At 46.6% G+C, this 13,974-nt stretch overlaps 2 protein-coding genes across 2 annotated transcripts in view; one reads left to right on the top strand and one right to left on the bottom strand.

Annotated features, from left to right (window-relative positions):
• Positions 1 to 1,591: 1,591 nt before the first annotated feature.
• LOC132450400 (serine protease 23-like) lies at positions 1,592 to 6,002 on the top strand. The gene is made up of 2 exons (XM_060042504.1): positions 1,592 to 1,835; positions 2,434 to 6,002. Exons 1-2 carry the CDS (start codon positions 1,831 to 1,833, stop codon positions 3,998 to 4,000), a joined length of 1,572 nt encoding a protein of 523 aa, XP_059898487.1. The 5' UTR covers positions 1,592 to 1,830; the 3' UTR covers positions 4,001 to 6,002.
• Positions 6,003 to 6,082: 80 nt separating this feature from the next.
• Positions 6,083 to 13,974, bottom strand: part of LOC132450401 (clathrin coat assembly protein AP180-like) — a 25,501-nt gene continuing 17,609 nt past the window's right edge. The window contains 9 exon segments of the mRNA XM_060042505.1: positions 6,083 to 6,472; positions 6,849 to 6,962; positions 7,387 to 7,470; positions 7,660 to 7,713; positions 8,686 to 8,744; positions 9,179 to 9,265; positions 11,598 to 11,660; positions 12,492 to 12,578; positions 13,338 to 13,412. Of these exon segments, the coding sequence (XP_059898488.1) occupies positions 6,876 to 6,962; positions 7,387 to 7,470; positions 7,660 to 7,713; positions 8,686 to 8,744; positions 9,179 to 9,265; positions 11,598 to 11,660; positions 12,492 to 12,578; positions 13,338 to 13,412 (596 nt within the window). The 3' untranslated portion in view covers positions 6,083 to 6,472; positions 6,849 to 6,875.

The following is a 13,974-nucleotide window of genomic DNA, read 5'->3' as shown; positions in this document are numbered from 1 at the left end:
CAAGAGTACGTGATTCATTAAGAAGAGTGGAGGTGGCTGGGACGGGGTCGCGGGCCGTGGCCAATCGCACACTTTGACAGCAGGAGGGAGCGTTGATGACACCTGTTGCTCCAAGCCATCTGTGTCCCTCTCGCCTCAGCTGCACAATGGGTTTTGACTTTTAGCGGGACAGTTTTTGAAAATGCTAATTCAAATTGGATGATTGCGTTTTTAATTTCCTTCGTGACCCAAATAATGTAGGTATATAATTAAAACTCAAGAGCCAATATAAATTGATTATTGTCCTACAAATGCTTCCATAGTCTTCTCACTTGTCTGTCTCTCTCTCTCTGTCTCTCTACTTTTCTCTGTCTGTCTCTCTCGCTCCTCTCTCTCTCTCTCTCTCTCTCTCTCTCTCCTTCTCTCTCTCTCTCATCTCCTCCTCTCTCTCTCTCTCTCTCTATCTCTCTCTCTCTCTCTCTCTCTCTCTCTCTCTCTCTCTCTCTCTCTCGCTCTCTCTCTCTCTCTGTCTGTCTCTCTCTCAGGAAGGAAACACCTATTAAGCTGTCACTCAAATATTTAGCCAAATGATACATATTAAGAAAATAATAATTTGATTCTCATTCTTACTACTGTACATGCAGCCAGGCCTGTTCCATGTGTTGGCAGGGTGGCTAAATGTTAGCAATAAACTGCAGACTTGACCGTTACCTTGGGTTGGGGATGGGTAAAACTAGCATGCTGTCATAAGCATGCTAACAGATGCATGCGCAACCCCAGTGGTTCCTCCACAGCAAAGGAACAGAGGAGAGAATGCGGGAGACGATGGGAATGCGTTGAGTGTAGTTTGAGTCATTACTGTTGTTGTTGGCTAACCCCTTGCATTGCACTTACTTATTTTCAGCATAGGCCTACAACTCACAGCACCGATGGGACATTACAGTGACGCATTATGGGCCCCCTTCTTAATACAGCGTAAGACATGCAAGGGGGATTTCAGACAGTTCCCACTCTTTCGGAGCCGTTGCAGGATTAATTAGAAGCAGGTTTAGTTGCTGATGTGTTTGTTTCCAAGTTCCCATAGTTATTATCAACCCCTGGCCATCGCCTCCCCTTATTCTTATCAGGGAACAAACCTGCTTTTCATCACACCACCACTATGGGAATAAAAGGCTGTCAAAACCCTTGTTTTTGTGCGTTTCTTATTGCTAATTACATATAATTACTCCCCTCACAATAATACACAACACATTATAGTATTTCTTGATTATATATAAATAATTTAATTTGATTGATTGCTATTATCATGTTGGTTTATTTGAACTCTTGGGAGATATTGGCTAATAAACGATGACAGTGCTTCTTTGTTTGTTTTCAATGTGGGTTGTGGTGACAATATGATGACCTATTCAGCTGTTGGAATCATGAAACAGTTCAGCCTATTTGCATGTAGGCTATAATGTTATAATGTGCGTGTGTGTTTAAAACTCAATCTGAATTTAAGATTTCAGATTATTGTTCCTTAAAAAAATAAAAAGAGAGCATATGATCATTCCATCATCGCAAGATAACAACCCACAAATATGCGTGGAATCAAAAAATCGGTCGTGTCACGAGATACTTAAACCTTCATTCATGCTTTCTACGGTCTTGGGTTTAGTTCGCTCCCCCTTCCGTTTGCACTTTTTTTTCTCCGAAAGACTTGATATACCTTGCTCTCCGCTTCTTCGGTAGCCAGGGAATGATGGGGAACGGTCTTTTGCTTGGCATTTTGCTCGTTTCGAGGATTGGATTTTAATCAATTCGCATCGCTGACTGCTATTGAATTTGTCTTGATCAGATTTCACATGAATGAGGTAGGCTACATTGGAATGATTGTCAACGGTTTCATTGGCTTTTTACAAGTTAATATGTGATTGGTGTTAGCGTTATTTATCATAAGTATGTTTGAGTCGTCACTTTAGGTAGAATCATTTCATAAATATTGTATCTTCTTTCGATGTGACGCTATAACGAGGTGATCCCATTGTCACATCTATGTGATTTGTTAAACCTTTTCTTTTTAGATTATTTAAAAAATGTAGAATAGGCATGATTTTCTTCCTAAATTTGATTAACATAGCAGATTCTAAATGGAAGAATATTTGTTAAATAAATTCGGTTTACAAATTGAATCGTACTATTATCTAAACGGGGATTGTGCGCCCTCTGCTGAGTATGAATGTACCATGCAGGGTTGAAATATAAATCCTGTCTCTCTCTCTCTCTCTCTCTCTCTCTCTCTCTCCCTCTCCCTCTCTCTCTTTCTCTCTCCTCTCTCTCTCTCCCTCCCCCTCTCTCTTTTCTCTCCCTCTCTCTCTCGCTCTCACCACCCCCCTCTCTCTCTCTCTCCTTCCCTTCCCCCTTTCTCTCCCTCCCCCTCTCTCCCCTTCTCTCCCTCTCTCCCTCTCTCAGCATGATGTACCCCCTGCAACTCCTCTGCCTGCTGCTCTGCATGGCCTCCTCCTCACAGGCCTCTGAAACCCCGGATGAACACAATGTGGTTGGTGACCAGCCCGTCCCGGTGGTGCTGGACCTCTACACAGAGACCCTCGCCCCGTCTGCCTTCAGGGGCCATGGCGGGCCCCAATTTGACCCCCAACACAGCCCGGAGCCGCTTCTATGCGGCATCGAGTGCCAAAGCGCCTTGCCTCCCTTGGACCAGGCCGAGCAAGAGAGGATTCTGGGATACGAGACGCTGCGCGACAACGGCACGCGCACAAGGACCCAGGTCTCTCTACGCGGCTTCAGCAACGCCGCCTCACGCCGGACGTCCCGCGAACCCGCGCCCAAACGCGGCAAACGGCAGGTCTTCGGCCCGGACGGGCGGTTCGTCATCTCCGGCTCCCACTTCGTCACCAGCTACCCGTTCGCTTCGGCGGCGCGTCTCTCCACGGGCTGCTCCGGCGTCCTGGTCTCCCCCAGGCACGTGCTCACGGCGGCCCACTGCGTCCACGACGGCAGGGACTACCTGGAGGGGGTCCCCCGACTCCGGGTGGGGCTGCTCCAGCTGAAGACCAAGAGAGGAAGAGGAGGAGGAGGAGGAGGAGGAGGAGGAGGAGGAGGAGGGAAAAGGAGAGGCGGAGGGAGGAGACCGGGGGCACGAGGAGGAGGACAGGCCGAGACGGTCCAGGAGGAGAACGGGGAGGAGGAGGAGGAGGAGGAGGAGGGCGAGGAGGGCGAGGGCGAGGAGGACAACAGCGTGGACCCGGTGGCGCCCGACGGCGTCCGGGGGCAGGGCGGGAGAAGGAGGCTCTCCAGACGAAGGGGAAGGAGGGGGAGGGCCGGGGCACCGGCTGCAGGAAAGAGGCAAGCGAAGGAGGGAGTGGTCGGGACGGCCGACGGAGGCTACAGCCGTCGGCAGCGCGTGCCCCGCAGCACAGCGCGGCCCAAGCGCCCGGTGTTCCGCTGGTCCAGGGTCAAGCAGACGCACGTTCCCGCCGGTTGGATCCAGAATGACAACAACAACAACAACAACAACAACAACAACAACAACAACAACAGCAACAACAAGAGCAATAACCGATCGGTGTCGGCCGACTACGACTACGCTCTACTGGAGCTGAAGAGGCCGGTGAAACAGACGCCCATGTCTCTGGGCGTCGCCCCCAGCGACCAGCCCCTGACGCGGATCCACTTCTCGGGCTACGACCTGGAGAGGGCGCCCTCGGACGGGAGCGAGAGAGTGGTGTACCGCTTCTGCAGCGTGGCCCAGGAGTCGGACGACCTCATCTACCAGCACTGCGACGCCCAGCAGGGGGCGTCGGGCGCCGGCGTGTACGTCCGCGGCCGGCAGGAAGTGGACGGCGGGAAGGGGAAGTGGCGGCGGCGGGTGATCGGCGTGTTCTCGGGCCATCGCTGGGTGGAGCTGGAGGGCAGCCGGCAGAAGGACTTCAACGTGGCGGTGAGAATCACGCCGGCCAAGTACGCCCAGATCTGCCACTGGATCCACGGGGATCCACGGCTCTGTGAGGCGGTTTGAGGTGTGTGGGGGGCACGGTCTGGCTCGAATGGAGAACTTAGAACTAAACATCTACTGACTTACTTTTGAAACATCGACCGTGCAGTCTATCCTTTGGTTGTAACAGATTACTTATATTTAGACCAAATTCGGTTACGCTCTAATCCCTAGTCACCTCCTTAAAGGGGTGATATTATGCCAGCATGTGTGAGTGAGATTAGCCATTACAAGATCTGCCTTTTCTGTTTTAGTGACAACACAAGTGGGTGTGTCCACCTAGATGCATGATGGATGGAGGCATTATATCACCCCTTTAAATCCTTGCAGACGGGGATGTATGAGACGTCAGTTAAATCGTGGTTGGCTCCCATCAGTTTTGAAACCTTCCTAGAAATCAAATCAAGTTCACTTTAAAAATACATATATATAGCCTATAACTGCAAGATAATACACGTGTTACTGGTGCTTGCCTATCACGGTCCTTTGGTGCTCATGATTAATCTTGATGAATAAATATCAGCAAGGTCATCATCGTTTTGCGCACATTGTCAATATTGTATTTGTTTGTAATACATTATGCATCAATACATATGGCTGTCTTAGAAATAATAATATACATTATAATTGTTGTTTAAGAATCATGATGTCAGATTGACACTGATTTTAATGTCCATTCTATTGTAGAGCTCCTATGATCGCACTATTAGCAATAACCATATAGCAGTAGCAATAGCATGAATGGTAGCTTTGTGTACATAACTATACCAGGGTAGATAAGTGATGAGTCACGGAGGTTGGTTTGGATCAGTGTAGTTTGTCTTTTATTGCATCACATTTGGACTCACATGCAAGTGGGGGGGTCTGGGGCTGGTGGCGGTGTGGTGGGTGGAAGGGGGTGGGGTGGGGAGGGGGGGTAAGAGAGTTTCAGGTATCAATCCCGTCCATAAAAATAAAAAAAACACAAAAACACAGCCTTCAAAGGAGTACCAGGAACACATTATGTATCCACATCCTGTTTGTCTGAAGTGTTTTTAATCACTTTCATTTTATTTTCCAACACTTTGTTATGCCACAACGGATTAAGATACTCACTTTTGTAAATAAACGACACACAGAACACCCAGCGTATATTTGAGTGCTTTTACAGTGAGAGTACCCAAGATTGCCCTCTTGGGTCACATTCCAATCAAAAGTTAAATAATATCAACCATTTTCACCTCCTCTTGTACAGTAAGATTACATATCTGTCCATCGTTCAGGACCAGAGAATGCTGAGCGATTTCTTTTTAGAAATTGAATAATTCCCAGAGTTTACCTCGTGTTGCATGCCATGGTGCAATACCATTCAACACCAGCAGATAGGGCAACAGAGAACACTTGAGGCTGGTGTTGCATTCAATACTGCCTCTGAATACAGTTTAAGATATGTACAAAGAAAGCCGGGGCTTTTATTTTAATCTGTTTGCACATTTTCCTCCATGATTTTTTGAAATAACGAAAAATATATATTTTTGTTCTCAAAAAAGTTAAAAGAAAAATATGTATAATCTATACTCAAAATATACTAAAATGCATATGTCAATTGAACACAGTTCACAATTTGCTATCGATAATCATAAATGATAAAAATGAAAGCAAGAACTTTGGAAAAAAAGACTAAGCTAATAGCACTATAGTTTGTTAAATAGAAACAGTGCAAGATGGAGGCTTTTTTTCAAAAAGTTACACTTTGATATTCAGAACTGTTCTCTGAGAGGTTTGGTGTACCAATGGCAGGGAGAATGGATGGTCGTAATCACGGAAGAACATCTATGTGTTTATTGATGTCATGAACATAGCTCACCATTAGGTCAAATGACAAGGGAAACGGTAGGGATTGGCCAGTGAGGTATATACATACACACACACACACACACACACACACACACACACACACACACACACACACACACACACACACACACACACACACACACACACACACACACACACACACACACACACACACACACACACACACACACACACACCATACTCAGTCCACATTTAACAACAAAGTCCTCGGTTGGGAAGATGCGTCAATGAAACTAAACACATGTCCACCATTCAAAAAGTCACCTGATACACATAAACCCAGAATGAATCTAAATACAATGGGGGTCATTTTTTTGGGGGTTGTTTTTTTTTGTTTTTTACATCATAATATACTAAGCAAAGATTAACACTGAGGTACACCCATACTCACACACATACACACACGTTAAACAGAATAATATTTGTTTCTGTATCTAGGGTTCACATTCACGGTTGTGCTACAACATTTGATGGGGTGAGGGGGGGTTTAAGTTAAGGGGCTGTGTAAGCTGATGGCTGATGTATAGCTGAGAGGAGGGGGGGGGGGGGGGGGGGATTGGGGTGGTCTGGAACGAGGGGGAAGGCAGTAAGGGGGAGGCGCACACATCCACAGCTGCAGAGCTCCAGACACGACAACCTCTGGGAGACAGAGAGAGAGAGAGAGGGAGGGAGTGAGAGAGAGAGGGAGAGGGAGAGAGAGAAAGACAGAGAGAGGGAGAGAGGGAGACACAGAGAGAGAGAGGGAGAGGGAGAGAGAGAGAGAGAGAGAGACAGAGAGAGAGAGAGAGAGAGAGAGAGAGAGAGAGACAGACAGACGGAGAGGGAGAGTATGAAAGAAAGAGACGAAGGCAGAAAGAGTGAACAGGAAAAATGAAACACATTAGTGTTATTTTCACTATGGCCCCGTTGTTAACATCAACATAACATTAAAATGTATCAAATGCAAACCTCAAACAGAGAGAAAACCATCACAGTTATCAAGCACCACCACACAGCGACAGATACGTCATCTTACCTTTAGGGGGGCTTTCTGGGTAGGAGACTACATGAAGTCTTTAATGTTGAGGTCGTCCAGGGCGTTTCGGGGGGGAGGGGGCCTCCTTGGGCTCTGGGTGACCCCCGGGGACATCTGCAGACACACCGCCAGGTTATCACTCACGCCGACGCCAGCAGAAAACACGTCCACTGGCCAAGTCCAACTCTTTTGGGGTCGTCATGCAGGTGAAGCTCACACACACACACACCCAACTAGCTAACTCAGCTATCGCTAATCCCCCCTCGACTTTAGGAGTGTCTCGGGACATGCTGGTCTAGAAGCTTTGAATATCCCTCCCTGATTGGTTTTTATTATATGTAATACTGTAATAAATCAATGTGAATAATACCACAGATGATGTATTGTTAGTACAATCATGCTGCAACCAATAGGAGGTGCTAAACCTCGCTATTGTCTCACAAACGGTCGCCCCTGAGTCTACGTAAGAGTCTATGTGTGTGTGTGTGTGTGTGCGTGTGTTCTGCGTGAGTGCGTATCTCTGCTCCTTGATTATTACCGGGGCGCCAGTGGCGGCTCCAGCAGCGGGGAGGCCTGGCCTAAGCATAGGCATCATGGGGGCCCCGCCTCCTGGGGACCCTGACTACGTTACCAAGGATACCGCGGGAGAGAGGAGAAACACAAGTAAGAGACAATCTCAACGTGGGGGGACATCTGATGTGCGTGTTGTGTTGTTCTGATGAGGCTGCCTGGAAGAGGTCAAAGGCCAGCGCTAGGTGTTCCTAACGTCCCGGAAGGGCCTCACTAGGGGTCCCGGGACTGCCGGTCTTACCATGCTGTAGGTGGGGTAAGCGCCCATAAAGGTTGGGACCCCAGCAGGTGCGGTCTACGGGGTGTTGCGGTGGGAGGAGGGGAGATTGAGGAGGGGGGGGGGGGGGGGGGTCGAGGGAGAGGGAGGGAGGTTGGGATGTTACAACGCGACATACAACAACAACAACCACGGGTGAAAGCACTGCAGACGAAGACGCACGGCAAACACACACACACATCACCGCGGCAACGCAGGAGAGAGGGGGCGACGACAGTGGGGAAGGGGTCACACGTGATGTACATGTAGAACGCTAAGCTAAGACATTAAGACACGAAACGCTTACGAAAAACAAAGGACCAACAGGTAACGGACCAGACGTATAGCAATAGAGAGAGCCGGATCGTCTAAAGTATGCCTAATTGGTTCATGTGGGGTTCAATGTTTGATAGATCGTGGAAAAAATCTTTAAAGGTTCCTTCGGCGTAAATTTAAAGTTCCGGCGATGAAATGGCTTGTACAATGTATTGATTTAAAAATACAGCTAGTTGCTTCAAACCTGCTGCTGCTTAGGTCGCTTTCTATGCAAACAGAAGTGCAAAAAATAAAGCAGTAAGAGAGGCAGACAGGGAGCTTTGGGTTGCATTGCTACTGCTTAAACATCATACAATGTTAAGCATAGAAGTTGTTACAGCTTCCTTTATGAGCAGTAACTCTTGCCAACTCGTCGCTCTCCAGAAGGTCTCAAACAAATACATTTCTGAAGAAACAGAAGGTTAAAGTAGTTATTGAACTACCTTTGCCTGGAATTGTATTCATTTTTAGTCATTTGGATGGAGTTGTAACGTTGACAACAAGCGTCTGACTTTTACTTTGACACATCCTTGATATTTTTTTTTTAATTGGCTGGGCCACTCAGAATGTCATATGTCATGACGATTGGATAATCCTGGAGAGCCTGAAGAGGGCGACACTTGCGATTGACTGGATGCCCTGTCTGTCACGGCCATGCGGCTCCACTCCATGCTATAGGACACAGACAACATTTACCATGGGAGCACCCCAACTTGGGGGAGCTACCTGAGTCGGTTGGGCTCCAAGCGAGAGATCTGTGGGGGAGAGAGGGCAAGCAGGAGAGAGAGAGAGAGAGAGAGAGAGAGAGAGAGAGAGAGAGAGAGAGAGAGAGAGAGAGAGAGAGACACAGAGACAGAGACAGAGACAGAGACAGAGACAGAGACAGAGACAGAGACAGAGACAGAGACAGACAGAGAGAGAAAGAACAAGGTATAAGTTGCTTTTCTTTGAATTTACATCTTTCTACAGTTGTATCAGATTTGGGTCATTCAAAGCTTTCTTTTTCTAATTTCTCAGGTTCAATGAACATAACTTATATGACGCAAAAAACATGAAAAAGAGACCTTGCAGTCAACAAGGATGCAACTCGCTCCATGCTAATATAATGTGTGACTGTAGCTCCGATAATAATCAGTCTCTCGTTATCTTAACAACACCGGGGGTTGTCTAAATTCATCGGGCTACTTACTCCCCGCCATGCTAGCCATGGTGGCATCAAGGTCAGCGGCTTGTGGGGTGACGGCTGGCTTCATGACGTCTCCTAGGCCATCGAAAGCTACAGCAGACGGGGGACGGCACAACGTGGTTAGAGGGAGGGCTCACAGAGATTCACAGAGAAGATGAACCGAACCGGGTGCCTCATCATATGTTGATCATATCTATGTTGCGGCTAATGGAATGATAGTAGAATAATACTAAAAGCAGGGCTAAAAATGAACTGCTTCCGTTTACAGCATCTTTTTATAAACAATGTATGTCTGCGGTGTATAATTGCTTTTATATTCTCATATCTTTATTGGAGATTTTTAGATGTGTTTTAAAGGCGCGCTATATATACATTTTCCGGTAACATTTTACAGTAATGTTCAGTCATAAATCATTGATAAGCCTTTAGTTAATAATGAACTTATCATTAACAATTTGTTAATTTAGGACCACTAGTACTAATGGTATTATACATTGATGCGTATAGTAATCGCTATGATAACAATGATTTAGTATTCACATGATAATAATCAGAGGGAACACACACACACACACACTTGCACGCACTGACGCACACTTTGACAAAATCATATCCAAATAGAAATCTGTAAGAAACCAGCCAGTAACTAGTGGTTCAAAACCAAGGCAACGATAACGGTATTTCATTTTCCTCCACAGAAGTCTGCAGTAGAGACATACGGCTGGTACTTAATTTCACACACACACAAACGCACACACACACACACACACACACACACACACACACACACACACACACACACACACACACACACACACACTCCCATTCCAACTGCCAGGCATCACAGTGCGGCGTGGTACTGCTAAGCTCGTAGCACTGCAATGCAGCAGTGCACTGTGGGAAATGAGCGTGGCACTCACCCAATCAAAGAGCAGGGAGCAAGCAATGAGCCAAACCATGAGCCAGATGAAAAGCAAGGAAAGAACGTGTTAAAGGGAGCAAAAGAGAATGATCAGAGAGAGAAAGTGAGACGGAGGAGGTGACACAATGGAGTGAGACAGTCAATGCAAAATAAACGATTCCAAAGAGCAGATACAGATGAGTTATTGTGACACAGAGGAAGGCGAGAGATAGCAAGAGGAAAGGAAAAGTTAGGTTTCTATAGCGGTCGTATTAGTCGAAGTGTTCATCGACCAGCAGTTACGTAACATGCAGAGACACAGACAGGGGCGAGGAAACCAGGCGGACACAGGTGAGAAAGGCCACTGTTGCCAGGGTGACAGAGTTCCTATGGTTACAGCCACTTGGCCAGTGAAATGACGGCGGCGGGGGATGGAAGGGGGAAATCCCACGAGACTCATTCATTCATTGATATGCACACGGTATGCGTGCTGAATTCGGGATGGATGGCTCATGATGTCGTGTTAGATAGAGAGGCCTATCTGTACATAAAGCTATCAATACATATGTTCAACAAACTATGGTCCGTCACACAATGCACCTCATCCAATGACCCGAACACGTACAATACAGAGAGTATGAGGAATACAGGTTTTGGTGTGGTATTGAGGTATGGACAACCCACATTATAGTTATTGAAGGATCGACAACATTTGGGCCACAAAACCGGCAAAAACAGTCATCAATAGGAGAACTAGATGGATGGCACTTTGAAAAACATGTAACGTCATGTCACAGTATGTTAACGTTGTTTAAAGGTCCCATTTCATACCACCAGGTGTGAGTGTGATTAGCCATTACAAGCCATTTGGAAACATCTGCCGGTTGGTCATCTATCCGGCATACATATAGGTGGACACACCCACTGTGATGTCACTAGAGGCTTGTAATGGCTCACACCTGGTGGCATAAGATGGGACCTTTAAGGTTGTTTAATGTTAAATTTAGTGCTGTCAAGCGATTAAAATATTTAATCGCATTAATGCCATAGTTAACTCACGATTAATCACAATTAATCACAATAATTTTTTCTATGCTAAATATCCCTTGATTTCTTTGTCCCATTCATTTTTCTTATCAACATAGAGAAGTGCATCGGCTTGCCTTGTGCAAATGTTTTTTTATTGATAACAACATTGGCATTTACTGATCAGAACAGGACGATACAAAAGAAAAGCCTATAGTGCAATTAAACGATGAACATACAAAGCTACTGCCTTGAACATAGCAGTCAGGCTACTGCTTCTTTGTTTTGAGCCAAAGAAAAAAAAATAACGGTATTTATTTTTTCAATAAAAGATTTGCGTTAATCGCACGCTAAAAAAATTAACACCGTTGAAATTGGTTTGCGTTAACGCCGTTAATACCGCGTTTAACTGACAGCACTAGTTAAATTAAATCAAAACGTTGCCAACAAGCGCTTCCTAACGGTCATGCACTGAAGTGTGGAGCCCTTGTTTACCTGACATCAGCTCGGCACCTGGGCCCGCGGGCGCAGGGGGTGTGGCTTCGGCCCCCGCGGGTTCTGGCCAGCCAACCAGAACGCGGCGAAAAAATTAAAATATAAAAAATAAAAAAGTGTCCGTGGCCGTTTCCGGATGCAGCATGGAGGGCACAGAAGGGGTTAACAGTCAACCTGGGAACGCTGGGAACACCGAGCAAGACAGCAATGGGTTAAAAAGGAACGTCGTTTGAGTGTATACAGTTATTATATTTATCATCACACACTCCTCCATAATCTCTTCATTCAAAGTCGTAATAAAAAAGGCTTCTCAACACAATTTGAAGGAACTATGTGCATTATTTGCGATTTCAAACTAGCTCCAGTATGACTTGAGAAAAATTAAATACACTCTGTTCCTCAGCCTTGCTTTTCCCAAACCTCGCCCAACCTCTTCCAGTGAGGCTTGGTACTTAAAATGTAACATGAGATTTCTCTAAGCTGTTTCAGAGTGAGAGCAATTTACCTAGATCTCTTTCGCATTAAAGTTAGGGTCGACCTGACATTATCATTTTTTTAGAGGACATTAAAAACAATTATATTTAGCATATTGAACCTTTAAATAAATTACCATAGAGATGAAGTAATTAACTAACAAGCATGAGACCATCCAGTCCCAGACAGCCAGACAGCAAACAAGAATCTGGTTCACAACCCAACCAAGAAAACTCTAAAATAAGATACCAGAACCAAAACGATATTTCCAAAAAGAATCTCCTCAACCTTGAAATACCCAAGCGGTCAACACTGAAAACCACAACATCCTGACTGCATTCGTTCACACACACATCTCACCGACTTTCTGCAAACGATATCAAAGGAAACGGGAAGGGGAGAGGTCGGTCGGTTACCCACCACCAAACAGATTCATGATGGCGCCACTGTCCATTTTGGAGGGAGTCGTGGACGAGAGGTTGGGGGCGGGAGAGGAGAACATATCCCCTATGAAGGGCCAAGGTACACAACGACGTTTTAACACACAAAAAACGCACACAAAATGGCCACTCGCTCTGCGCCAACCGACACAGCATCCGTACACGCCACCACCACCACCGCACGCCACCAACGCATACTGAGGCGTGTGTGTATACATGCCTGCATGCGTGTGGGGGAAGAAAATACAAATTAAAAGCAATCCCACACACCTAGATGCTTAAACAGGCTCTTTATGGTGCACTGTTGCTATCGTCGACCTGCGGTAGACCATGCTCGGCAGAGAGGGAAAGGCTGCTTCCGCGATGGTGAATAGCTTGTTGCTAGCCCAGACGGGAATGCATTCAAGTCACTATTTCGCTATTTTATCACTTTCGTTTTCAATCACTTACAGTTGATTCTTGAATGCAAAATAAATAATAATAATAATAATGAATAAATTAAGTAATTTAAGACATGTGTCATGTCGGAGCTGGGTAAGCGCTTGCTCAAGGGTGGGATAGGTTGCAGCAGGGTCGCACTTGCACGCATCGGGCGTCGTACGCACCCGATGCGTTCCAGCCGGGAGTCAACCTACCCAGCCATGACTCTCTCCGCATCCCTCTGAACGCTCTCCATTCACTCCAGCGTTCTCAGAGAGTTCTCCCCGTTTAGTTTAGCCCAAGGGACCCGCGCAAAGCAGAGGGATGCGGAGAGGGAAGGTAGGGATTTGCACATCAGCAGGTCGGAGGTAGTGGGTTGGGGGTTGGTGGGGGGGAGGAGGGGTACCTGCTGCAAAAAGATCCACACTGGGAGCGGCTTCAGCCCCGGAGACTTTCGTATCTGGCATTGCATCGAACATATCTACAAACGTAGCGTGCACAGAGAGACACGTTGCTATGCACACTTGTGGAAAGGCTTGTTTTCTTTTTTCATCAAGTCATAATTGGATAATCAAACGCAGTGAAAGGAAAAGGTGTAAAGTGATCCCTCAGAACACATCGCAGGTGACCTGATGGGAGGAAGATGGAAGGTTATCTTGTCAGGATACGAGACAGGCGACCTGACGGAGAATGGGAAGGAGCCACGTCAATATGTGCACATTAGCCGGATGAAAAAGCAGGGAGGACGAAGGTGGAGAATGAAACAGAGATGGAGAGATGAAAAGGGAAGGGGTGTCAACTGAGCGTAAATGATGAGACACGACAACCAGGGATCAGAGGGGAACGAATCAAGAGAAACGCACAGCAGAGGAGACGAGAGGGGACGCTGGGAGAGAAGAGAGGAGCGCATAGCCGGGGAAAGAAGAGAGGAAGGGAAGGAAAGGAGAGAGGAAGGAGTGAAGAGGAGAGGAGAGACGAGAGGGGACGCTAGGAGCGAAGAGAGGAGCGCATAGCCAGGGAAAGAAGAGAAGAAGAGAAGGAAA

The sequence above is a fragment of the Gadus macrocephalus genome, chromosome 21 (genome assembly GCF_031168955.1).
Source record: "Gadus macrocephalus chromosome 21, ASM3116895v1".
Classification (NCBI taxonomy): domain Eukaryota; kingdom Metazoa; phylum Chordata; class Actinopteri; order Gadiformes; family Gadidae; genus Gadus; species Gadus macrocephalus.
Note: the sequence above shows the minus strand (reverse complement) of the source record. Positions and strands in the feature narration are given on the sequence as shown.